This window comes from Aspergillus novofumigatus (assembly GCF_002847465.1).
Source record: "Aspergillus novofumigatus IBT 16806 chromosome Unknown P174scaffold_5, whole genome shotgun sequence".
NCBI lineage: Eukaryota > Fungi > Ascomycota > Eurotiomycetes > Eurotiales > Aspergillaceae > Aspergillus > Aspergillus novofumigatus.
The window spans coordinates 2,273,236-2,296,176 of NW_020194278.1; the positions used below are offsets into that span (position 1 = coordinate 2,273,236).

Consider the following 22,941-nt stretch of genomic DNA (forward strand, 5'->3'; position numbering starts at 1 on the left):
AGAGTACCGAGGGACAGCCTACTTGAACAAAAACAGTAGATATTTAAGCCTCCTACCTTTCTCACCCACCTCATCAACACTCATGTTCCATCTAACCAGGCTCACCTCCCCCGCTTTTCTCAACCGATCATTCACCCGAGCATTCTCGTCCACCATCATGGCTTCCACCAAGCACGAGTTCCTCTGCATCCTGCCCGACAAGCCAGATGCTCTGGCTAAGAGGCTGGAGGTGCGCTCGTAAGTCACTCTTTCACCATAATCTTAGAGTCTTTTCTGCTAGGTTTGCGAGACGAGGTACTGAGATGTGTTGTGCAGCTCCCACCTTGAGGGCGTCAAGCCCCTGGTTGCGGATGGGGTGATTACGATGGGAGGTGAGTACCTTGCAAGCGTTTTCCTGCCGTTTAACCTGGATGGTTAATTGTAGAGGAGACGGCTGAGTGAGTTTGCAGGGGCTATGCTGGAGTCTCATTCTACCGAGGGCACGCCCTCGTTCAAGGGGAGTGCGATGTTGCTGATGGCCGAGAGCGAGGAGCAGGCGAGGGAGCTCCTGAAGAAGGATATCTATGTTCGGAGTGGGGTGTGGGATTTGGAGAAGGCGCAGATTATTCCGGTACGTGATTAGGTACCTGTGACTTGCTTGTTTGCTTGTTGAGGCTAATGGTGGTTCAGTTCAAATCTGCTGTTCGGACGGCACTGTGAGTACTAAGGTGGGGTTGGGACACTATGGACAAGTAATGCATTTGTGTGAGATAACACATTGATAAGTCTGGTAATCTATCCAAGCGATGGTGCTACAATTTATGTTCAAAAAGTTTGTTCGCATATACAACATGCAGGTGACTACAGCTTTGCCTTCGGCTGGAGTATCGCCTCTGCTACCTTGCGACGCTGGATCTTCCCCGTTGCAGTCTTTGGAATCTGCTTCACTATCCAGACCTGTTGCATGGTGTTAGTTCGTTGCTCAGGAAGACATGTTGGACACAAGGGCATTTGCATACCTGCTTCGGGGTCTTGAATTTGGCCAGCTTCCCGGCCACCCATGCCTTGAGATCCGCCTCGGTTGCAGCGCCCTTCAACACGACTGCGGCTCCGATATCCTCTCCATAGTGGCCCTCGTCCGGGATAGCGAAACAGACTGCCTCGGCAACCTGGGGATGAGACAACAGCATGTTGTCAAGCTCGATAGGGCTGATCTTCTCTCCGCCCTTGTTGATGAGCTCCTTGGTGCGACCGGTGATGATAACGTAGCCGTCGCGGTCCTTCTTCCCCTGGTCGCCCGTGCGGAAGAAACCGTCCTTGGTGAAAGACGACTTGTTGGCTGCCGGGTTGTTCAGGTACCCCTTGGTCACGTTTTCACCACGGACGCAAATCTCCCCCTCCCTGCCGTGAGGCACTTCCTCGCCAGCTTGGTCGAGGATCTTGACCTCTACGCCTTGTCCGATGCCGACACTGCCAGGCTGGCGTTTTCCCGGTGGGAGAGGGTTACTCGTCATCTGGTGGGCGGCCTCTGTCATCGCGTACGCTTCCAGGACGGGAGCCTTGAAAGTTCTTTCCAGGTCCTCAAAAGTCTTGGGAGAAAGGGGCGACGAGCATGAGCGGATGAAGCGGATCCCGGGAATGGGTTTCGGCAGAGGGGTCTTTAGGAGGATCTGATGGACCGTAGGAACAGCAGTATACCAGTTCGCCTGGTGCGTTACGAAATCTTGCCAAAACTCAGAGGCAGAGAACTTGAGAGGTACTATAACAGAGCCACGGGAAAAGAGTGGGGCGAGGAAGCCGGCCAGCAGCCCATGAACGTGGAATAGCGGCATCACCAAGTACGTCCGATCCTCAGGAGTTAACTGATATGTGTCCCGGATATTCTCTGTGTTCGGTCAGTGAAGTTTCGACCATGCCATTCTGTGTTGTTCACTAACTCATGGTTGTGACAAGGTTCTTGTGTGTTAACGGGACCTGTTCCCATATTACGATCAGTATGATGGTCTTCGTTCAGGGGTTGAAGAGCCATACAGCTTTGGGTCTACCAGTTGTCCCGCTGGTGTGCAAAACCAGGGCAATATCGTCAGGCTGTGCTTCGAGAATACCAATGCTGCCTTGTCCTGCCAGTTTGCCCCGTTCCTTGACGTCCAGTACAACTTCCTTCCCATCCCAGTAACACTCCGCGATGGCAGCATTGTATTTTCTACCAGCCTGCACAGCAGGACCACCTTGGATAAAAGAGCCCCGTGGAATCAACACCAGGCTCGAGCTGAGATCATCAATATAGAATTCAAACTCCTCCTGCTTGTATGCCGGGTTGAGAGGAGCTGCGATAGCTCGCTGCCATGATGTAGCCAAGAAAGAGACTATGAATTCAAAGGAATTAACGAGAGCCAGTGATACTGCAGCTCCATGGCCGACCCCCAGTCTAGCAAGCTTGGCTTGAAAGTCGGCGACATGGGTATGAAGCTGTTGGTAGGAGACCGACAAGGCCGACGGCTTATGAGGGACTATCACTGCAACACTCGGACTGTCGGGCGAGAGGGACCGAGCTAGAGTGCCCATCGTGCTTATGGTGTGTCTTGGCCGTCAGGGGTGATTTACAGTGATGGAAAAGGTAGATATCTAAAGACAGATTATACAGATTGAACATGGGGATTCTGCGGATACGACTCACGTATCTTACGCGATTGACGTAGATGTGCCATTATTGTATCCATGATGGTCAAGCCCAATGGGTCCTCGGACTTAGTTGCGAAGGATCGGATCAACCGTCAATCGTCGTAGGCCCCATTATTTCCTCGCTCTTCCTTCCCTGTCTTTTTCTCCTTTCGAGCCGGGGGAACCGGGTGGCTTATGTAAGGATATAGCCAAACATGGCAAACAGTGCAAGTCGAGCAAACATCCTAATGCATGGAATTACTCCGCATCTCCAACTCTTCAACGATCCTCCTCGCAGGGACAATATTATAGATCTTGTTCTCCTTCTTCTGTATTGAACTATCACTGTTCTTCACCTACGTCTTATCCTTTTTATCCATGGCCTCGGATTCCACCCCTTCCAAAGGGGGAGGCCTGTCTCTCTATGCCAATCTCCTCGACCCATCATCCAATGCATCCTCTCCCGGAACAATTTCTCGCGCCCCGGTCGTCTTCAAGCAGGCTTCGGAAGGCGACTCACAGACAGATGATTCAGCTGCCAAGAAGCAGCAACTAAGTGCTGGTAGAGCTCATACCCTTCTTTTGTGATCGAGAAGTTCTCTTCATGTATCCTATTTTGACGATCTGATTGCTCACTTGGCCTTCCTCCTTTCTTCTCGGGTATTCAGCTTCTCTTCGATTTCAGCCTACGAAAAGACCACAGCTAGCGGCTCAGAAGCCTAAACCGAAACCAGCGCTGCCCAAGACGACCCCTGCCGCTGCGTCTGCGCCGGCTCCTCCCGTGAAGACCACTCTTGCCGACTGGGCAGCAACCGAGGAAGACGATGTCAATGGATTCTACGTTGGCGAGAAGAGACAGCGCGGCGGGCGTAAAAAGCGCAAGAAGAACCGGGAAGTGCAGGCGTTCGTCCAGAATTGGGATGACATCTACGACCCTTCAAGACCGAACATCTACGAAGAGTATAAGCACAGTGACGAGCAGATTGCCGAGGTGCGCGAGTGGAAAGATCGCCTCTACGCACACCGGATGGCACGATCGCCGAGCAGGAACTCGTATAGCGACGATGAATCGAGACCAATGAACAGTATGCTTCCCTTTGCATGGGGTTCGAACGTTACAAATGCTCACGAACTTTTGCAGGACAATTTGCGCCTCCGAAGAGTTTCGCGCCTCCACCTAATCTCAATGATATCCCTCCTGCACCGCTTGATGAAGCCACAGGAGATGATGCATTTGCTCGACGTGCGCGCATGACAGCGGGTCAATCGGATACATTAATGTCTGGTCAGACACCACCGCCTCCGCCTCCGCCTCCCCCGGAAGAGCCATCTGCTCCATTTCCGGATGACCCCACTGGTGAAGATGCCTACCTGAGACGGGTGCAAACGGCGGCTGCAGCTCAGCCTGCGCTGCACGCCCCCCTCCGCCTCCGCCTCGGCCTTTGGCCGCGCTGCAGCCAGCTTCTGCCACAATCTCTCGTGCGCCAGTCCGATATACCCTGCCTCCACCTCCGGAAGATATTCCCGCGACAGAAGCGGAGCTTGAAGAAGTCTTTGCGAAGGAAGAGCCTGCGGAGGATGCACCTGACGAAGAAGATGGCCAGCGCTCACTCCGACCGGGACAAAAGGGATTTGCCGAGAGATTGCTGGCGAAGTATGGGTGGACCAAGGGATCTGGCCTGGGTGCCACGGGGTCGGGTATCGTCAAACCGTTGCAGGTCAAAGTCGAGAAGCAAAAGAAGCGGCCAGACTCGGAAGGCGGTGGTTTTGTTACTCCTGCTGGCAGGGGCAAAATCATTGGTGGTAAGAGGAAGGCGGACGACGAGGAGGGCAAGTTCGGCCGTATGAGCGAAGTCATCATCCTCAAGGGTATGCTTGATGGGATGGATGTGGATGCTGAGCTCGAGGGTGATCAAGACGGGGGGTTGATGCAAGAGATTGGCGAGGAATGCTCAGAAAAGGTACCCTTCTCTGTTTATGACTGGGTTGCTACCATCTAACACTAAAGCAGTACGGTCGTGTGGAGCGTGTCTTCATTTCCCGTGAATCCGGGCCCCCTGTGCCGGTCTTTGTCAAGTTTACTAACCAGTTATCGGCTTTACGCGTGAGTATTCCAGAATTCAGAAGCCATCCAGTCTGGGACACTAACAAAATCTGTCAGGCGGTGAATGCCCTGGAAGGCCGAGTGTTCAACGGCAACACAATCACGGCCCGTTTCTACGACACTCAGAAATTCGAAGAAGCGATATATGACGACCGGTAGCAAGCACAGGAGCAAGGAACATGTACAGTACATCCACGGGTTTCATTGCTAGTCAGTCGATGCTGTGACTCGGGCCTGCCTTCTGAAATAATGACATTTGCTGCGATAATGTCTGGATAGATGAACAGTATGAAACTATGCAGATCAGATGATCGCGCTCCAATATTTTGACTCCATCCATGTTGTTGCGGACTTTCGAGTCTTTAAATATAGCCACCTTGCGCTTCATCAACTTCATGGCAGGCTTCGTTATCTGCCAGCTCTGTGCTTTGAATCTCAAGCGATCCAGGTTTTGATGCTCCGAAGCTTCACTTGAAGGATTTGTCGACGTTGCACCAGTGGTCGGCTCATGTCACTGCGAAATTCAATGTCTCGTTCGTGTAGCAGTCATAGCCGAATCTGACTGCTTGTATGCAGGATATGTGAAAGCAGTAGATGGTACTGGTATGGGGCAAAGGGCATGGAGAGTGGCATTTTTTGATCCCAACAAAGAGACAATCAAGCACTCAATATATAGCGTCGCGCAACTAAGAGCCTAAGGCAAGGAAGCCTTGGTCCTTGGACACGGCTAAGATAGATTCACCTTGCTGTTCTTTGTGTTGACTATTCTGAGTGTATAAAGCAGAACAGCTTGATCATTCATCTAATCACTAGACAAGAGATATTCTAGTAACATAATGGACAAAGATGGGTACCTTCATGCTTCAATCTCCTTCCGCATGTTGGCCACTGGGAACTACAGAGGTCACATGATCATTATTGTGAGATTTATCAGTGGAGACCCGATTGGCTGTGGGGTATCAAATCCATTAAGCAACACTGGAAAAGCCTCATCTGGTGGCCATTCACTCACTTTGAGCCTCTTAGTCTGTGACTCTTATCTCTTTCCTCTCACTTCCTCCTTTCTTACCTGTCTCCATTCTCCCTCTCTTATATTCTCCGCGACGAACCCTCCTTGGTCATTTCCTCCAAGAACTTGCTGTAATCGCCTCTTCGATTCAAAGCAAACCTCCTCCTGCGACCTATTCACATCACCGAGTCACCATGTCCCTGTGTTTAAACCGCCTCACAGAAGAACGGTACGTCCACCAGCCCAGATCACCCTCGCGCCGCGCAAACACATCCACGACTCCACATCCGACAACAACCCAGAGACTAACAACCCCACGCGCAGGAAGCAATGGCGACGAGACCACCCGTTCGGCTTCTACGCAAAGCCTCATCGGACACCTCAGGGCGTGCTGGACCTGAAGCGCTGGGAATGCGGTGTCCCGGGGAAGGCGAATACGCTATGGGAAGGAGGGCTGTTCAAGCTGGACGTTGTCTTTCCGGATGGTAAGCCTGCCTGTGCTTGTGCTCGCTCGGTCCTTGTATAGCAAGCGAATGTGCTGACCGTCTCTTTTTACCGGAATAGAATATCCGACCAAGCCGCCAAAATGTACGTATCTCCTTCCGACTACTGGCATCATATATACATATACATTTGCCACCTCTTCCCGCATCCATATCCGAGACCGCTAAACTAACGTCGCAAACGATACAGGCAAATTCGTCCCCCACTCTTCCACCCCAACGTCTACCCCTCGGGCACCGTCTGCCTCTCAATCCTCAACGAAGAAGAAGCCTGGAAGCCGGCCATCACAATCAAGCAGATCCTTCTGGGAATCCAAGACTTACTCGACGACCCGAACCCAGAGTCCCCCGCGCAAGCTGAAGCCTACAACTTATTCAAGAAGGACCGGCCGGCGTACGAGCGGCGCGTGCGCCAGGTTGTCAAGGAGAATCCGGCTCTCTAGAAGTCTGAGAATTGTTATGCGGATGGCACGATGAACCTTCCAAAATCTCGTATTCTCCTTCGGTCTAATCAATGCTCTTGATTTACGGTACGGCGCCCTTCGCATCGCGGCCACTCCTAAAATGAAGGGCGGTTGACGCTCATTTTCATGTGATCTAGTCGCATCTGCTTGGTTCATATCCCCTTTCTGTCTTCCAGTGTCTCGGTTTTCTCTTAGCGTGGCGTTCTCAATTGATAAAAGCGAACGGCTCCAAATGGATGTTGCTCTCTTTTTTTGTCCACTTTTTTCACTACCTAGTCGCGATTTCATCTGTGATTTGTAACGCACATAGAGGTCTCTTGAATGCTCAACCTGTCGTCTTCCATGATGCCATGAGTAGCTTCGCGGAAAACGAACTCCCACGCATGCGTATCCTGGAGATATGTGCATGCATGTATCCGATCTGATGCACATACACGAGCTTGTGCTATGCCCGGACTTGTTTGTACCTACTGCGGACAATTTTACGCAGGTCTTACAAAGTCCGCATGATGTCAAGTACATAGCCACGATCTAATGAGGGTTGATTGCTTAAGAGGCACATCCCACACCGTCTCGCCAGTAGATTCAGTCTTGAACGTTTGTAAGGTTGCTCAAATGAAATTCGATTATTATCATAAAAACAGTCAAAGCACTGCAATCAAAAAAAACCATGGCTTATTAGACAGCTCTACACACCCCGGCAAGGAGTTTTGGAAAACAAACAAAACCACATGCAATTTCCTGGTATCGGCCATCCTTTACAAAGCGTACTGCACCAGAGCTCCAAAAACGGCGGCGAATCCGAGAGCGGGGAGGTTAGCAGCGTTGAGATCAGCAGCGCTAGACTTGGAAGCGGAAGCAGAGCTGCCGCTGCTAGTGGTGGTGCCAGAAGATCCATCCTTGGTAGTAGGGTTAGGCTCGGCAGCCTTGCACTTGTAGGTACCGTGAATGATTTTGTCGTCATGGGCCTTGTTAAAGGTGTCGCAGCTGAAGTTGCCGGTGCTCTGCAAGTTGAACTGGCCCTTGACGTTCTCGAGCTTGGGCATGCTCACTCTGCAATTTGAATGATTAGCATGTTGTGCGATATTTCGGCCAGCAGGAAAAGGTCACTTACTCGTCGAACTTGCCGCTGAAGTCAACGGCACCAGTAACAGTCTGCAGGGAGGGCAGATCAATGCTGCTGAGCTCATCGTTGCGGGTAATCAGGAAGCCACCGTTGACAGTCTCGAGAGCTGGCATGCTGATGTTAGTGAGTTTGCTGTTGGCGTTGAAAACCAGGTCTCCAGTCTCGGTGAGGTTGGGAGCACTGAAAGACGTGAAGGCGTCGCCCCAGAAGCCAAGCTGACCAGTCAGATTGTGGAGAGAGGGGATGGAGACAGCGCTGACGTTGCGGAAGGTCATGTTGGTACCACTGGAGAGGTTGGGCAGCTCCACTTCAAGGGAGTTCAGGTTACCAGCAAAGTTGATCAGGCCAGTTGCGTTCTTCAGGTTGTTGATGTTGATGGACTTGAGCTGCGTGTTCTCGGTGATGTCGAACTTGCCAACGGTGTTCAGCGAGATACCGTTCAGGTTAGCCAGACCGGTGTTGGTGATCGAGACATCACCGGCTTCCTTGACACCCTTGGTGAAATCAAGACTCTGAAGCTGGGGCAGAGCGGTCCACTGGATCGATCCGACACTGGTAAGAGAGGGGAAGCTGAGGGTGGTCAGAGTGGTAAGGCCATCCAGCTTGAAAGTCTCGGCGATGGAGTTCAGCAGAGGCGCCGCGATGGAAGAGATGTTGGCGCCACCGGTGCAGCTGAGGGTGCCGTCAATCTGCTTCACGTTGTTGAAGGTAATAGCGCCCGAGATGTGCTCGTCGATCTCAATGGTACCCTTGATGGTCGAGCAGGAGGAGTAGCCGTCGGCATCGCTCTGGCTGGCAATCTTGATGGTCTCATCGGTCTTACCGCAGTCTGGGCCAACAATCAGCTCCCACCCTCGCAATTTCAGATTCGTTGGAGTCGGGGGTGATGGTTCACTCACCGGCAGCAAGGACGGCCTGGGCTGCAGCCAGGGCAGGAAGAGCGTACTTGAGGAAAGCCATTGCTAAATGCTGTTTATACTAAGTTCTCAAACCAAGGTCAGTAATGTCATTAGCAGGCTTCGCAGGCTGGCATGGAGTAAGGGTCCCACGACAATCCATCTTCACGAGCAGGAAAAGACCACACTGGGAATGTAATGAGAGAGAAGATGAGAGAGGGGGTAGAGAGAGAGATATGGATGTGATGAGACTTACCAATGTTCAATGAGGTAGAGATGTAGAGCGGGCGATGCTCAGCCCTTAAAGAGGTTAATATGGGCGAATAGCAGTAGCTGCAAGAGTTTGGCAGACAAAAATAGATGAACGAGCGAAAGAAGGTGAGAAGGTCAAAACGAAGGAGAAGCTGTAAGCGGTGATTTCTTCAACGAAAGTGGACTAATTCGGCAAGCACGTTGGACGAAGAAGAGAATGAAGGGAAAGAAGGAGAAGAAAAGAGAACAAAAGACTGGATGGAGAATTGATTGGAAAGGAACCTTCAAAAGACAAGGCAGTCGGAAAGGAAAGTGCTTTCAGGGAGGACAAGACAAGAAAGGAGGCGTGGGCCCCAGCACCGGGTCCGGTAAACTTGATTCACATTCTCCTTGTAAGACAATTACTATTTTTTTTTCTTAGGCCCTGCTCTTTTCCCACTGTCCTCGGTAATGAATTCAGAGACTCATACGAGGGAAAATACACAAGGTGCGTCACAAGCCAGATTGCGCTCCAGGAATCCTGATTCTTAGGCTCGGTAATGAGCCCGTTGCTTCTAGGTGGCTCCATTCTGTAACACTGTCACCAATAATTGTGCTGCAATGCTGCCGATGATTCGCCCCGTGGCTCCATTCTGGCTCCATTCTGGCTCCCGTCATTTTTGACCATTCAAAGCGCACCATTCCCTTTTGTTTATCGTGGCCGCGGTGGTTGAGATACGTAATCTTGGACGTAGGTACCTTGGGTACAGAGTACGTTCCTGGCTACAATACAGTTGGTAATAGTCAGAATTTGTATCCATTAGTTGTTATTACTCTTTATCCAGGAACAGAGGCACTTGATGATGTATTATAAAGGTCCTCTATCTCCTTTGCAGCAATAGTACAGAGTACCAACCTAATTACATGAACTACTGTTGGCCATAAGCCGTCATCCAGGGAAAAGGAGGGGTTTGAGCTACTCCATGGAACCAGTGAACAAGTACCTTACCTGGTGCAATCCGTACATTGATACAACATTTTCTGAAATACACCAGTATTGATAGGTGACATTTTTCTAAATTGTTGTCCGTGGCTAGACTCCTCAAGATAGATCCAAATGCAACATTGTAAACAAATAATAGCCACATCCAATCATTCATTATTGATCCTTAAAACATCAATTCCTTTTGCTATGAAGAGTACTAACGATATCTACAACTCGGTTCAGTTTGTCCAGGTCTAGCAGACCGTCGATGGAAGCAGCTATCAGTCAATCAATATGTGTAAGGTATTTAGAATGTTATTGTTTCAGATACTGGACTCCTTAGTAAGAAGCAAGGCCTGTCTGTGATAGCGAGACAGATAATAATATCTGAAATTCTCGAATCAATGGATCCGCTCTCCTGGCATGAGTGTCATCACCTGGGCTACGGATTATAGAATGTGAGAATATCGAAAGCCTCAAGGAGGTTGGGACTCAGAAGTCCGTTGCGCCGTTTGCAAGCTAGATTGATTTATTGTCAATCCTCGCCACTTTCTGCCATGCAAATGATCCCTATTATTGAACGTTAAAAAAAGGGTACCAAACTGTATTTCTCGGATATCTACTCCATAATATCACAGTGTCTTTCTACTACGTAGATAGATGGACTGACTATGATTTCCTATTTCCACGATCGTCCAGCCACGCTACAGATGGTTCTAGTTTAAATATGTTTTCATCATCATTATGCCACTAGGTCAGGCACAAGGCAAAGTAGGCAAAGTGCCATTCCATTAGGCGAGTCAGACATCAATTGAGACGGCCAGGCTAGAACTAATTAAGTGGCGAATATGCGTGCGGCCCGATATTGCTTGTTCCTTTCTTTGGCAAGCTCTGCGTGCGTAGCTAACTATATACATAGCTCCTAATACGCTGCACACGTTGGCAGAGTCCAGAAATAATGAAAGTCCTAATACAAAATACTCAATTACTCAATAGCTCAATAATGGCATTCTTATCTTGAGGTTGGATAGGAGTGTTTATCCCAGTCTAAGTACCGAGTAGGTAGGATTGTAGGTAACAAATAATAATGAAATACTCTGTTAGTTTTGTAACTTACCAGTACCATCGAAGAGACTCCATCTTGGTTAGACCCACTTAAGTAGGTTAGCGGATCCATGAAACAATCCTGCAATGGTGAGCTATGCCTTCATGGAAAAATTATGGAGCTAAAAATATAAAGAGTAGAAAATGATAGGGATGGCCAAGTCAATCTATCTCATATTCTAGACTCTCCTCTCGATTCTTCAGGTACTCTACATTTGTCAGTGATGGCTTGCCTGTCAAGTAAAGTATGGCTGTGCAGAAAGGCTTGATGAGCATGGCACTAAGTAACCATAACCAGTTATCTAGTCATTGTTTGAATACTTCAACAGATCATGATCTGTAGAACAAGGAGCCACCCAATTATATGACAGAAGTTTATCAACACCAGCTCTTCTAGTTGACAACTCGGTTCGTCTGGCCATGTATGTGTAGGGGACCAATGATTCATAATCATTGATAATTGTGTCTCGGTCCATTGAGAGATCTTTTCCCGTCCACACTGTTTAGTTGTTATTAGGAGTCGAAGAACTCCACTGATACCCGTAGCTACTTGCATATCACAATAACGGATAAGCTCTTGGTCAGAACTTTGACGATGACCCGCTTGAAAATTGCAACCAGCCCTCGTTCTAGCAATTGGACCATTTGATATCCTGCGACACTATCCTGCTTTGATGTTCGACATTTACTTCGACGTCACCCTGCTGTACCTGTGCGCTAATTTACCAGTACGACTGTGTGTAATCTTAAGTGACTATTTATCAGGCACGTTCCCCAGAACGCCACATAGGACGGGTGGCTGGATAATACGATAAAGCCAAACAGTTGAACTAAACAAAGCTATACAACTGACTACGGAGTACTCATAGATGTCTCCTAAAGTACAGACAACACACTATCTTTTAACTCCAGCTCAACTCTGTATTCTGCGGTGATGGTGAATTACTGGAAACAGTTTAGCATCTTTATTTTGGAAAAGCATCATGTTATTCCTTGGCATTGATGTGCATGTTCTATAAACTTGCCCTCTCATCACTGCTTTAACTTCATTGCACACTCCATCATTTTCTTTTCACGGCTTCCCCTCCATGCCTGAGATTTACCTTAATCCATTCATCATACCCCATGCATTGTGCCATCCTTTTTGCCGTATTGAATATCATAATTATAGCAGATCTATTGCTTTTGGAGCTTCTAGCTAAGTGTCATAACCAACTCTCATACTCTTGGGATCCTGCTAATGATATATTATGGCCTAGCTATGATCACACGCGGTTCTTGTCTCATGGAGTCATCCAGGTGATCTCACATGCGCCGAGCCTAGAAAGAGCCAAGTCATAAGCAGCTCAAGATGTCAGCCTGTTCCACCTCAGTATGTGCGATGTTCACACAGAGATGTCAAGTACAGGAATAAAGTGAACTTCGTTATCTTTCATTCCTAGAATCCTCTCCTAAGGAGTATGCACCATGCAAAGCAAAGACGAAAATAAGATTATAGAATGCGACTTGGGAAAGACTGAAGTGCTGCTGACAGTGCTCTAGGAATATTGGGGTATCACGGCATGGTACTACTGCCATTGCCTGAGTAAGAGGTCTTCTTTATTACTCACAGAGTTCAAACTTGGCCTCCGCGCCTCAGATTTCGAATTAATTGGCGTAGAGGAACCAGCTGAGCACCTCAATGCATCATCATGCCTGTGTTCACCTTGTATGTCCTTGACTGGTCTCCTGTGGTCACATCACTAATAACAGCACAGGATATTGTTAGATAGAGGAGGCATATGACTTGTTCTCCATCAGTAGATAGCCGGCTGAATCCTGCTTCAACTCTAACAGTTCCCCCTCGGATTTGACGCTTGTTCTAGTTAGGATAATGCCTTCTTGGTTGTTTCCTTCTTCCCGGAGGACCCAGACAAACCTCTGCAGTGTTCCACTAAACCATTTACCATTGATAGCTTCTTGTTCCAGAATCGCGTGCGACTTGGCAATATATCGAATGTATTCTCTAAAGCCTATGATAAATACTGAGTTTCCCTCGTTGAGAGAATATTGTCTTTGACTCCTTTCCATAACATAGTTCTCTAGCTACTAACTAGCATCCTGTGACCTTGTCTCTTGATCTTCGCCTTCAGCGAACAGGCTTTCATCATGACAATTTCCACCCTTTTTATTATGGCGATTACCGCCTGGAGCTGCTCTGCATTCCCTACCAATATGGGATTGGTGGACAAGGCCCCGGGGTCAGTGGGCGCCTCCTCTTCGTGCAGAGACTGCAATGCTGCTTCTTGCAACACCGAGGTACGTGCGCTAAAACACGGCTTCGTCTCGTATCACTTGCAGCTAACTTTCAGCAGTGTGCTTCCCTGGGCAGGATTCTAAAGACTGCTATTGCTCAGGGTAGGCCTCAATCAGCCTTGAGTTTCTATGAAGACCTGAATGACTTAAGCCCGATTTTTATAGAGGTTGCCATTGCGTGCATTAAGTTCTAGGCTGTATCAGCTCGACTCGGCGCGTTAGAGCTATGTTTATTCGACGCAAGAGTCGTTATATGGCCAGATGTCGTTTGAGGATATGGTGGACTTGAGCGCGGGAAAGGCCGGTATAAGCGCTGCTCATATTCTGGAAGATATCTTCAAGAAGTATCCTTATATTTGCAATTTCATCTTCTGCACTGTACCAGAGCATACTACCTCCCCTTGACTACAGATCCGATGACATTAGAATCTGTCCGAACCGCTGGGAGGTCCTATGCGTTGTCAATCTGGAATACTATTTGAATAAGTTGTAACCCAACAGTTCCCTGCTAGTGGGCAGTTGAGCTAGCTTCTTGAGGGCCCCTCTGTGTAAAAGAAACGCAATTCGCTTGCACAAATATATCAGACGGGATTGGTTATCCTTACTCTAAGTCTGCGGTTAAAAGCTGGTTATAGTTTGTGCAAGACACATGCAGTCAAGTTCTCTGTAGATACCTTTATTCTGAATGGGCAGATAAATAACTCGGTTTTAACATGGCCCAGATGAAGTAGTGGACATATGGTGGAGTAGCCGTAGGCGAAAGAACGGTAATCAATCATGAAGTCCTCATTATCGGAAGCGAGCTACATCGTGCCATGGAGAGCAATTATCTACTTTCGTCGTATACTAATCTCGACAACAAGCTGTATAAAAGACCGTGGACCGTCTGTGACCCTTGAGACAGCCAATATGGATACAAGTGTCTCACTCAATACGAGCCTCGGAGCGGATGACTTCATCAGAATCTGGATGAATGTACTCACCCCGAACGTCATCCCAGCAAGCGATCATCGAAAAGACACCAACTCTTTAGCAGGGATAGAAGGGACAAGAAGAAGACACAATTATTATCTCTCTCTGTCGTTGTCTCGACTTCATGATGACCCTCCGGCGCTCGGCCCGCCTGACTTCGGCGCTCAATAACAAAGTGCTGCCACCGCAACCGCCGAGTCCACCAAAGAGATCAAGCCGGCCTCAGTCCAGCAGCAGGGTCAACAAAGCGAAAAGCCGGTCTAGAAAAGATATCAATGACCTGAAAATCAGTGCCGAACAGCTCCCTCTCGACGTAACTCTCCCAGATACCGGAACCATACCCGTCTCAAACGAAAATGCGGAGTCAGATAACAACTTTGATCTCATATCTACCGACCCTCCGAGCAGACTACATGCCACCCCTCCTCCCCTTGACCGACCTGTCGAACCGCACAGAACAAACGCAACACTCTTAACACCCCATGGCTCCTCTCTCGTTGCCTACCCGCCCGGTTCGGAGAGTCTCTCCCCCTCCAAGACCGGTCGACCCCGTCCGACTGCTACGACCGGTACACTCCTCGAGAAAGCCGTGGCACATCTAATCGCTACAGACGCGCGCCTGGAGCCGCTCATCAGGCGACATCCGTGTCCTCTATTTTCCCCTGAGGGACTGGCCGAGGTGATCGACCCCTTCCGCAGTCTCGTCAGCAGTATCATCGGGCAACAGGTGTCAGGCGCTGCAGCCCGATCTATCAAGGACAAATTCGTGGCTTTGTTCAACAGGGAAAACGACGGACAGGACCCTGCGAAGCCGCATCGGTTCCCAACACCAGAGGAGGTCGTCCAATGCGACCTCGCTACGCTACGCACGGCTGGACTCTCCCAGCGAAAAGCAGAATATATCCACGGGCTATCCCAGAAATTCGCTACCGGGGAACTCAGTGCGAGGATGCTGCTCAATGCCAGTGACGAAGAGCTCATGGAGAAGTTGACTGCTGTCCGAGGGCTAGGCAGATGGTCCGTTGAGATGTTTGCCTGCTTTGCGTTAAAGCGCATTGATGTCTTTTCCACTGGAGATCTCGGCGTGCAGTAAGTTAATCATGGACCATGCCGAACCTCATCGCAGCAATATGCGTTCGACTACTCCTGGCAAGCGTAACCCGCTAATGATGAAAACAGGAGAGGCTGCGCGGCGTTCATGGGAAAAGACGTGAGTAAGTTGAAGGCTAAAGGAGGCGGTAAGTTCAAGTACATGGCTGAGAAAGACATGCTGGAACTGGCCGCGAAGTTCGCCCCGTACAGGTAAGTTGGCATTGCAATTTCTTCACTTACTTCTGTAAGCTGGGCCATAAGGAATTCGTTCTCACGTTAGCATCGCAGGAGCCTTTTCATGTGGTACATGTGGCGGGTAGAGGATGTCGATGTCACTGTAATGAACGCTTGAGAGGCCCACATGCGACATTCCTCGAGTATATATAGTCACTACTCAAATTTGATCATATAAATGCCTGAAAAGGATGACACCGCTCAGTTTAGACGGCAGTACTGCGTCGAATACGCATGAATTATGTCGTACACTGTGACAAATAAACTCAGAATTGTACAATCTGAAGGTCGAACTCGGCCCAGTCTTCACTACCAGGGATGAACATACATGCATCACCACTGCGGCTGTGGATTTGCATGACAAGCGGAGGATCAGGAAAAACGACGATGAATTTGTACAGTAACAGTACACATGACTTGAGCAATAAATCCGAAGTTCAATCAAAATTCAGCCGCAGGCTCGTAGGGCAAAGCACAGCCGCTAAATCGTACAACCCCTTCCTTGTTATTTTCCGTCCGTCTATTACCCTAGTGACACGATTCCGTATTCTCTAAGCGTTATGACTAGGGATCAAGCAATTTACCGTCTAACAACGAGGGTGTCGAGGTCCACACGCTCCTTGTTCTCCCTCTCGATCTCACGGATAATAGGGCTCAGGTACTCGACGTCCTAGAAAAGCAAAATTAGCATTCATGGTGCTGCTTTATATAACCACAAGTGCTTTCTGGACGCATCTCGAGACCGGAAAAGTGTGATAAATCCGACAGAAGCCAGTTGACAAATCCGCTTTACGGGATTGGCCAATACTGTATGCGGGGAATTGACGAGGCCGGAGTAAGTATAGAAATGCGAAATCGACTCACCTCTTCGGGCTTGGTCTGCTCATGAGCGGGAAGGAGGGTGTGGGAAACGGAGCACTGTGTTGACGAGGCAAATTAGCGTTGATGTCCTGGAGCAATCTACACGGAGACGCACCTGGAAAGCTCTGCGGATACGGAAGACGCGGTCGTAGGCTTCCTTGGGAGGAAGACGCTTAATGGCAGTCTGGACAACGTCGGTCTCCTCGGGAATCAGGTCATCGAATCTGATAATAATCAGCTTGACTGCTTGCACAGACAGGTCAGGAGAAACATATGTCCCAAATAAACGACCAGAGAGGAATCATGCACAATTGGACGTCGTATAGCAGCGGTAAACTTCAAGAACGTCGCTGTCGCATAAAATGCTCATCTGGCGCTCATCTTGAGAGGGTTGAAGCGGGGGTTGGCTACCTCAATCCGAGTTTCCTGTAGCCGGCAGCGTCGGTATACCACTGGGCAAGTGGCATCATCCAGCGCTTGAGCCATGGGCGCTTGACAATGTAGTTGGTGAGAGAAGGAGCGGACATGGTGACTGATCCCAGATGGATGTGGACGGGAATCCAATTGAGGGCGTGGTGTGGGAGGGAAGATCGCGAAGGTCAGTCAAGCTGCAAAGAGTGACCCGACGTTGGAGATTGTGCAAAACGGAGGTCCGGCCGGGATGACTTTCCCAAAAACATCCGATTTTGCAGCCTGAGGCATCTAATATGGCTATAAGGATTCCGATCGATGTCATGTGATCTCATGCCTCAGGCTGCAGCCCTGGCGTTTGGGACCGGGATGGACTCAGTAACTAAGTCAATCCACATGACTGCCGAAAGAGGTACGTTGATTGATCTTGTCCACAATCATCCCGGCGGCCCGGTTCTCGCCTTGTATCCATCTTCCCATCGATCAGACTTCCTATCATTTACATAATTGAACCCGGTATCGCTTGCCGGTTTGGTATGGGGTTCATCATCCGTTGACTTACCATTTTGCTCCTACACTGGAGCTGTGTCACTGCTACCGGCCCCGCCCCGTCTGCACCTCCGAATAGACAAAATTCCAGGCATATCAGCGCATTCGCCAACATCAGCTCTATTACACTTATTCCTTTAGTCGTCTACGCCAGACTGTGTCGCTTCCTGCTACCGCTCTAATTGACGGAGAAATATTTACGTCGAGACCTGGTTAGAATAGGGTTCACTGGGTTCCGGAGCGAGCACCGACATGCTCGGTTCCGGGAGCCCTCGTTGATTGCAAAGACGGACAGAGAAAGCTGCTAGGGACGGAGCGATGTTTTCCGACGGTCACGGCAATTCAGGAGCCGCCAGCAGCTCTGAGGAGCAGCAGATATCGCACTCGAACGACCTTGCGTCATCAGACATTCAAGTTCCACCTGAAGCTCGGTCCAGCTCCAAGTTCGTCACAAATCTTGAGATATGGTCTACAAAGATACCAGATTACTACATTGCGCCATTCTGCGGCGCCAGTGCCGGTGTGGCCTCTGGCATTGTCACATGTCCCCTTGATGTGATCAAGACGAAGCTGCAGGCGCAAGGCGGATTTCTCCGACGAGGCGGCGGAGTCGTTGAGGCGAAAACCCTTTATCGTGGTATGCTAGGTACCGGGCGGATCATATGGCGGCAAGATGGAATTCGGGGCCTATATCAAGGATTGGGTCCCATGCTTTTGGGATATCTGCCTACCTGGGCCGTATATTTGGCTGTCTATGACCGATCTCGAGAATACTTCTACCAAACCACCGGTAAGTATCTCTGTGGTATTCCTTACTCTGAAGGTAGAATGTAAAGACTAATAACCCGTGTCACGTCAACAGATAGCTGGTGGCTTGCCAGAGGCTATGCGTCAATAACAGCCGGTGCTTGCTCTACTATAGCGACTAATCCAATCTGGGTCATTAAAACGCGGCTTATGTCACAAAGCCTCAAGTCCAACAGTGAAGGCTACACGGCTCCATGGCAGTACTCAAGCACTTGGGATGCAGCCCGCAAAATGTACAGGACCGAAGGGATTAGGTCATTTTATTCTGGGCTGACCCCGGCGTTACTCGGCTTAGCGCACGTCGCCATTCAGTTCCCGCTATACGAATACTTGAAGATGGCCTTTACGGGGTACGGGATAGGGGAACATCCTGATAACGGTAGCTCCCACTGGATTGGCATATCTTGTGCAACATTCTTAAGCAAAGTTTGTGCCAGCACCTTAACCTACCCGCATGAAGTGCTACGGACAAGACTTCAGACACAGCAGAGAACATCTCCAGCGCCTTCTCCCGAAGGGATCTCATTTCGTGGAGGGCTAGATCACCCACAAGACCGCGGGAGGCCTCCAGGAGCGGCCTCATCGGACGGCATGCCCAACCGCCCGCGGTATACGGGCGTGATCCGTACATGTCAGACCATTCTGAGGGAGGAAGGCTGGCGCGCATTCTACTCCGGCATCGGGGTGAATCTATTCCGGGCTGTGCCGGCTGCCATGACCACAATGCTTACTTACGAGTATCTCCGTAAGCTGATCGGCCACTTGCAACATGAGGGAGAAATGAAGCTGCGTATGGCAAATGATAGAGAAAGAGCCATGTTGCAGCAGGATGAGTAAATAAGCAGCGAATGGCGCATACTAGACGTGTCTTGTTCTTGTCCTGTTTCGGTTGAACAATGCAATATTGAAACCCCTAGAGGTTGACTTACGGGCTTTCTATTCTCACTAGGTGGCCAGTTGAGCTGAGTATGTACTCATCCGTCTCCAGCTTTGACCATACTATAATCGGTACGCTGGAGCAGTGGGCGATCATTCGGCTGTCCTACGCTCAGCTCACGCCAGGAAAAGGCGTAAGAGCATGGTCATCGCTATGACATTTGCGGGGCTTATGAACTCACTGATATACTGGTCGTCATGCTTTGCAGAATACGTATCTTACAAAGCGGTATTTGTTGTCACATTGTCGTTTATTTCACCCCTTGACGGTTGCGTTGCATGACCTGCATCTTTGTACATACAAACATACATTATTATTCAAACCATATCGACGTTCTCAACTCCTCGAAATACCGCCACCAAGCAGATAATACTAAACATTGAGCAATGTTTCCGATACGCAGACTCAGTAGATCGTCCTCAAAACACCAAATGATGCCTCTACCTCTCTGAATTGTTTGTTTTTGTTAAGGTACCGTGAGATGATGTCACTCTAAATCACGTGATTGAATAAGCGACAGATTACTCCCATATTGATTTTTCAATTTTTAAGCAATTTCCCCTCCATCTCAAAAACAACAACATGCCTTATGACAGCGAAAAATTCATGCAAGGCCTGCCTTTGATGAAGGGGCACGGCTGCATTGCTTATTATCATCAGAGCTGTTATTTTAAACCTGAATGAGGTCACATTGCAGATATCAGTCTCTGTATGTTGTCTTGCAAGGAGGGCAGAGTTCCCAAGTTATCCTCGACTTTCCTTTGATATGATGAACATTCAAATGAAATGGTAGATCCAGATTACAAAACCCTCTGGATATGACTATTCACATACACTGAAAATTCTGATCATGGACTTCGAGAGATGAACTTGACAACGACGCATTGTGTGGAAAGGTCACCTCAGAAATTTTAGTGCATCATTATCTTAATCCAAGCCGCAACAATCATGAGCGTTCTTTCTTGGTCTCCTTTTTAACTCAATCAATCTCAAGCCTCTGCTATCGTACAAATCTAACGCAGGACTACCTCGACCGATTTCGCCGCTCTGCATCTCTGCTCTGTTCTAATGCTTGCTGTACCCATGATTGGTCGGACTTTTCCACGGAGAACTTCTGGGCCCTTGTAGTCGCGGTGACTGGGGACGATTGTGCCTCGCGGCGAGCGGAGTTGATGGAACTGATGCAGTAAGAGCATAGAATAATTGCCATGGTAAAGGCAGCTATTGGAGCATTGAGAGACTACTACGTTGTTACTTCAGGGCAATAGAATGCCACTTCTGAGGCAGAGCTGTGACAAGCGCTGGAAGAATATTCAATAAGTTGCACTTACTCCGGTAGTCCTCCCCAAGGGTTTCCCCGTTCGTCCTTTTTGAGTCATGGTAAGATGACTTCAATCCGTCTTGACTGCTTCCATTCAATGTCTCCAAGGCAGATCTTGGGTGGTGTGAAGGTGGGCGGACATCGGCGTAACGTTTCCCCCGAGCTCCTTTATCAGATGGAGGGCAGGAAGATAAGCAATTAATTACGTTAACCAGTACCACAAATACAGGCACCTGTTGGCTGCAGATTCCCAGCCACGGTATCATGGGGGTAATCAATCAGTTCCGCGTCAAGCTTAGGTTCTTTGCTGTGCTAGAATCGCCTTAGAACACCATCGTAGAAGACACTACCGCAATTTGGATCGGTGGACCACTGTAAATAAGGGGCCAGCCCTGATTTGATCTTCAGTACGAATTAATCAGCTCTTGGAGTCGGCATTTTAATGCCTATTCTGGTTAAAACAGTTGATGGCGAACACCCCCGAACGTCATAGTGTAGTTATCTCCGAGGCCGGACGGAGCGGAGGCGACGGTGTTGCTGGTTTTAGTTTAGCGCATATAAGCACAGACGAGCCCCAGAAGAATAATTAATCGATCTTTCGTCTACATCACAACCTCGGGTACATCATCATACTCTATCAGCATTCTCTTTTGCCTCATCATAAATCCAACCGCGCATTACCTTTTAATCGCTAGCTATACGGAAATCAATTACACATCCATCAACCATGTTCCGCCGTTTGGCTACTATCGCCCCTCGCTCAGTCGGCACTGTCGTGTCGCCTCGCATTACGCCGGCCATTTCCGGTATCCAGGCTCAACCCATCAACAGGGCGTTTCCTGCTCCTCCGAGGAGAAGTTATCACGAGAAAGATAAGTAGATCGATGAGTTTGCGATGTTTCGTCCGGACCAGCCAAATGCTGACCTTCTTTGCACTGCTAGACCATTACAACAACCCACGCAACGGTATGTTTGCAATCTTGATATGCTGCTTTCTTTTCCTCTTTTCTATCGAAGCGTCGATGGGAGACAGATGAATCGTCAGCCGTGGTCTTTCTCGTTCAAAAAAATTCCTGTCAGGACCGCGGGGCGAAGTCTCATCAAATGAAGACGGATCCTATAAGCGGTCTTCTACACCTGGGAGGGCACTGATCTGTTTTTGGGCCTCGACTTTCCCAAAGAATCAATCACTATACAAAGTTCTACGAGAAGACTGTTATGACCAATCAACTTTCATCTGTCTCCTATGCGCTCGAGGAGGATCTCAAGTTTCAGCATTCTTCAAGCTCTTGGTCAACCATGTACATCCTTCTACAGGAACTGACATATTTGTAGTTGGCTCACTACCCAAGGATGCCCCTGATGTCGGTCTCGGTCTGGTCGGTGCACCTGCTTGCGGTGACGTGATGAAGCTTCAGATCCGGGTCGATAAGGACACCAGCAAGATCACCGACGTCAAGTTCAAGACTTTCGGCTGTGGTAGCGCGATCGCCAGCTCCAGCTACCTGACCGAGTTGGTGCGAGGAATGACGCTTGACGAGGCCGCTAAGATCCGGAACACCGACATTGCCAAGGAACTTTGCCTGCCCCCCGTCAAGTTACATTGCTCCATGCTTGCCGAGGACGCCATCAAGTCCGCCATCAACGACTACTACACCAAGAACCCCAAGGCCGCTAAGACCGATCTTTCTGGCACTGCGGCTTCCATTCCCAACGTGGAAAAGACCGACGGAAGCACCGCGAGCCTGTGATCTGCTCGTGCATGAAAAGTAACAATATATTCATCAAACACTATTACGGCGATACCAGATGAGATCTGTTAGGGTTTATTTGTTCGATTGACTGGCGTACCGAGACTGCAGATTGCTTGAATCATTAAAGCATGCGTTGCTTCATTGAATTCAACTGACGGGTTGATGTATATTTTTTTTCGTTTCTCATTTCTACTGCATGCTTTTTACTTTGTGCCTTGAACATGGCATCATGATCATGAATCTGGTTCAGTCATAGGTTCAGTCATAGGTTCGTGAATAAGAATGTGCATCTCTGATATGGTTTCATTTCAAAGGCCTTATCACGTAGTTTTCGTACGCTACCTTGGTTTCAACAGGGCTGTAAGAAAACTCATCCTCGGCAGGCGTGGAGCCGTCCTGTAAGCAAGGTATCGCATTGGACTATGAGGTATCAGGCTGAAGTGAACAGATATTGGATCTATCTAAATGAAAGACGTCTAGGCTTACAAAAGAAGTCTTTGAACGAATCTCTATACATGTGGAGAAAACAGAAAAGGGGGGAAAGAAACGAAAAACGCCGTCGCTGATGATGCACGGACAGACGGAACCCATCCGATCCGTCCTGTCTAGATGATGAAGATTGAAAGAAGATTGTACAGTGTTACAA

At 49.0% G+C, this 22,941-nt stretch overlaps 12 protein-coding genes across 12 annotated transcripts; 8 read left to right on the forward strand and 4 right to left on the reverse strand.

Moving 5' to 3' along the window:
- Positions 1 to 157: 157 nt before the first annotated feature.
- Positions 158 to 820, forward strand: P174DRAFT_452355 (uncharacterized protein; the record flags this gene model as incomplete). The annotated part of the gene is made up of 4 exons (XM_024829078.1): positions 158 to 237; positions 316 to 371; positions 450 to 610; positions 670 to 820. The coding sequence occupies 4 exons, from the start codon at positions 158 to 160 to the stop codon at positions 697 to 699; spliced, it is 327 nt and encodes a 108-aa protein (XP_024681718.1). The 3' UTR covers positions 700 to 820.
- On the reverse strand, positions 741 to 2,719 carry P174DRAFT_513549 (acyl--CoA ligase). The gene is made up of 4 exons (XM_024831990.1): positions 2,011 to 2,719; positions 1,917 to 1,953; positions 999 to 1,864; positions 741 to 936 (listed from the first exon to the last, which is right to left on the reverse strand). Exons 1-4 carry the CDS (start codon positions 2,542 to 2,544, stop codon positions 841 to 843), a joined length of 1,533 nt encoding a protein of 510 aa, XP_024681719.1. The 5' UTR covers positions 2,545 to 2,719; the 3' UTR covers positions 741 to 840.
- Positions 2,720 to 3,018: 299 nt separating this feature from the next.
- Positions 3,019 to 5,400, forward strand: P174DRAFT_489787 (putative G-patch DNA repair protein (Drt111); the record flags this gene model as incomplete). The annotated part of the gene is made up of 6 exons (XM_024830806.1): positions 3,019 to 3,202; positions 3,309 to 3,725; positions 3,782 to 4,020; positions 4,098 to 4,601; positions 4,652 to 4,744; positions 4,802 to 5,400. The coding sequence occupies 6 exons, from the start codon at positions 3,019 to 3,021 to the stop codon at positions 4,901 to 4,903; spliced, it is 1,539 nt and encodes a 512-aa protein (XP_024681720.1). The 3' UTR covers positions 4,904 to 5,400.
- A 547-nt stretch (positions 5,401 to 5,947) lies between these two features.
- P174DRAFT_461571 (E2 SUMO-conjugating protein UBC9) lies at positions 5,948 to 6,699 on the forward strand (the record flags this gene model as incomplete). The annotated part of the gene is made up of 4 exons (XM_024830017.1): positions 5,948 to 5,982; positions 6,078 to 6,238; positions 6,318 to 6,345; positions 6,447 to 6,699. 4 exons carry the CDS (start codon positions 5,948 to 5,950, stop codon positions 6,697 to 6,699), a joined length of 477 nt encoding a protein of 158 aa, XP_024681721.1.
- A 623-nt stretch (positions 6,700 to 7,322) lies between these two features.
- On the reverse strand, positions 7,323 to 9,138 carry ecm33 (GPI-anchored protein Ecm33). The gene is made up of 3 exons (XM_024827710.1): positions 8,746 to 9,138; positions 7,835 to 8,675; positions 7,323 to 7,773 (listed from the first exon to the last, which is right to left on the reverse strand). The coding sequence occupies exons 1-3, from the start codon at positions 8,804 to 8,806 to the stop codon at positions 7,479 to 7,481; spliced, it is 1,197 nt and encodes a 398-aa protein (XP_024681722.1). The 5' UTR covers positions 8,807 to 9,138; the 3' UTR covers positions 7,323 to 7,478.
- A 2,753-nt stretch (positions 9,139 to 11,891) lies between these two features.
- Positions 11,892 to 12,409, forward strand: P174DRAFT_442984 (uncharacterized protein). Its single transcript, XM_024827711.1, has one exon. The coding sequence runs from the start codon at positions 12,188 to 12,190 to the stop codon at positions 12,401 to 12,403; it is 216 nt and encodes a 71-aa protein (XP_024681723.1). The 5' UTR covers positions 11,892 to 12,187; the 3' UTR covers positions 12,404 to 12,409.
- Positions 12,410 to 13,245: 836 nt separating this feature from the next.
- P174DRAFT_222424 (uncharacterized protein) lies at positions 13,246 to 13,593 on the forward strand. Its single transcript, XM_024821383.1, has 3 exons — positions 13,246 to 13,360; positions 13,417 to 13,459; positions 13,523 to 13,593. Exons 1-3 carry the CDS (start codon positions 13,277 to 13,279, stop codon positions 13,549 to 13,551), a joined length of 156 nt encoding a protein of 51 aa, XP_024681724.1. The 5' UTR covers positions 13,246 to 13,276; the 3' UTR covers positions 13,552 to 13,593.
- Positions 13,594 to 14,102: 509 nt separating this feature from the next.
- On the forward strand, positions 14,103 to 15,781 carry alkA (DNA-3-methyladenine glycosylase II). Its single transcript, XM_024827712.1, has one exon. The coding sequence runs from the start codon at positions 14,457 to 14,459 to the stop codon at positions 15,420 to 15,422; it is 966 nt and encodes a 321-aa protein (XP_024681725.1). The 5' UTR covers positions 14,103 to 14,456; the 3' UTR covers positions 15,423 to 15,781.
- A 454-nt stretch (positions 15,782 to 16,235) lies between these two features.
- On the reverse strand, positions 16,236 to 17,043 carry P174DRAFT_422146 (ubiquinol--cytochrome-c reductase subunit 7; the record flags this gene model as incomplete). Its single annotated transcript, XM_024825019.1, has 4 exons — positions 16,236 to 16,325; positions 16,520 to 16,573; positions 16,632 to 16,740; positions 16,928 to 17,043. The coding sequence occupies 4 exons, from the start codon at positions 17,041 to 17,043 to the stop codon at positions 16,236 to 16,238; spliced, it is 369 nt and encodes a 122-aa protein (XP_024681726.1).
- A 751-nt stretch (positions 17,044 to 17,794) lies between these two features.
- On the forward strand, positions 17,795 to 19,120 carry P174DRAFT_461574 (putative mitochondrial carrier protein; the record flags this gene model as incomplete). The annotated part of the gene is made up of 2 exons (XM_024830018.1): positions 17,795 to 18,266; positions 18,399 to 19,120. The coding sequence occupies 2 exons, from the start codon at positions 17,795 to 17,797 to the stop codon at positions 19,118 to 19,120; spliced, it is 1,194 nt and encodes a 397-aa protein (XP_024681727.1).
- A 793-nt stretch (positions 19,121 to 19,913) lies between these two features.
- On the reverse strand, positions 19,914 to 20,854 carry P174DRAFT_442987 (uncharacterized protein). The gene is made up of 2 exons (XM_024827713.1): positions 20,552 to 20,854; positions 19,914 to 20,460 (listed from the first exon to the last, which is right to left on the reverse strand). The coding sequence occupies exons 1-2, from the start codon at positions 20,597 to 20,599 to the stop codon at positions 20,245 to 20,247; spliced, it is 264 nt and encodes an 87-aa protein (XP_024681728.1). The 5' UTR covers positions 20,600 to 20,854; the 3' UTR covers positions 19,914 to 20,244.
- Positions 20,855 to 21,268: 414 nt separating this feature from the next.
- On the forward strand, positions 21,269 to 22,292 carry P174DRAFT_432462 (putative iron-sulfur cofactor synthesis protein (Isu1); the record flags this gene model as incomplete). The annotated part of the gene is made up of 3 exons (XM_024825751.1): positions 21,269 to 21,417; positions 21,455 to 21,507; positions 21,877 to 22,292. 3 exons carry the CDS (start codon positions 21,269 to 21,271, stop codon positions 22,290 to 22,292), a joined length of 618 nt encoding a protein of 205 aa, XP_024681729.1.
- Between the last annotated feature and the right edge of the window lie 649 nt (positions 22,293 to 22,941).

Bases quoted from the DNA above. Each gene is read 5' to 3' on its own strand.
- alkA (XM_024827712.1), top strand. From the start codon at position 14,457: ATGACCCTCCGGCGCTCGGCCCGCCTGACTTCGGCGCTCAATAACAAA.
- P174DRAFT_442987 (XM_024827713.1), bottom strand. From the start codon at position 20,599: ATGACTCAAAAAGGACGAACGGGGAAACCCTTGGGGAGGACTACCGGA. The intron at 20,461-20,551 runs GTAAGTGCAACT...ACAACGTAGTAG, and splicing joins CCTTGGGGAGGACTACCGGA to TCTCTCAATGCTCCAATAGC.
- P174DRAFT_442984 (XM_024827711.1), top strand. From the start codon at position 12,188: ATGCATTGTGCCATCCTTTTTGCCGTATTGAATATCATAATTATAGCA.
- P174DRAFT_222424 (XM_024821383.1), top strand. From the start codon at position 13,277: ATGGGATTGGTGGACAAGGCCCCGGGGTCAGTGGGCGCCTCCTCTTCG. The intron at 13,361-13,416 runs GTACGTGCGCTA...AACTTTCAGCAG, and splicing joins CTGCTTCTTGCAACACCGAG to TGTGCTTCCCTGGGCAGGAT. The intron at 13,460-13,522 runs GTAGGCCTCAAT...CGATTTTTATAG, and splicing joins AAAGACTGCTATTGCTCAGG to AGGTTGCCATTGCGTGCATT.
- ecm33 (XM_024827710.1), bottom strand. From the start codon at position 8,806: ATGGCTTTCCTCAAGTACGCTCTTCCTGCCCTGGCTGCAGCCCAGGCC. The intron at 8,676-8,745 runs GTGAGTGAACCA...TTGTTGGCCCAG, and splicing joins CCAGGCCGTCCTTGCTGCCG to ACTGCGGTAAGACCGATGAG. The intron at 7,774-7,834 runs GTAAGTGACCTT...TTCAAATTGCAG, and splicing joins TTCAGCGGCAAGTTCGACGA to AGTGAGCATGCCCAAGCTCG.
- P174DRAFT_513549 (XM_024831990.1), bottom strand. From the start codon at position 2,544: ATGGGCACTCTAGCTCGGTCCCTCTCGCCCGACAGTCCGAGTGTTGCA. The intron at 1,954-2,010 runs GTATGGCTCTTC...ATATGGGAACAG, and splicing joins CAACTGGTAGACCCAAAGCT to GTCCCGTTAACACACAAGAA. The intron at 937-998 runs GTATGCAAATGC...ACCATGCAACAG, and splicing joins AATTCAAGACCCCGAAGCAG to GTCTGGATAGTGAAGCAGAT.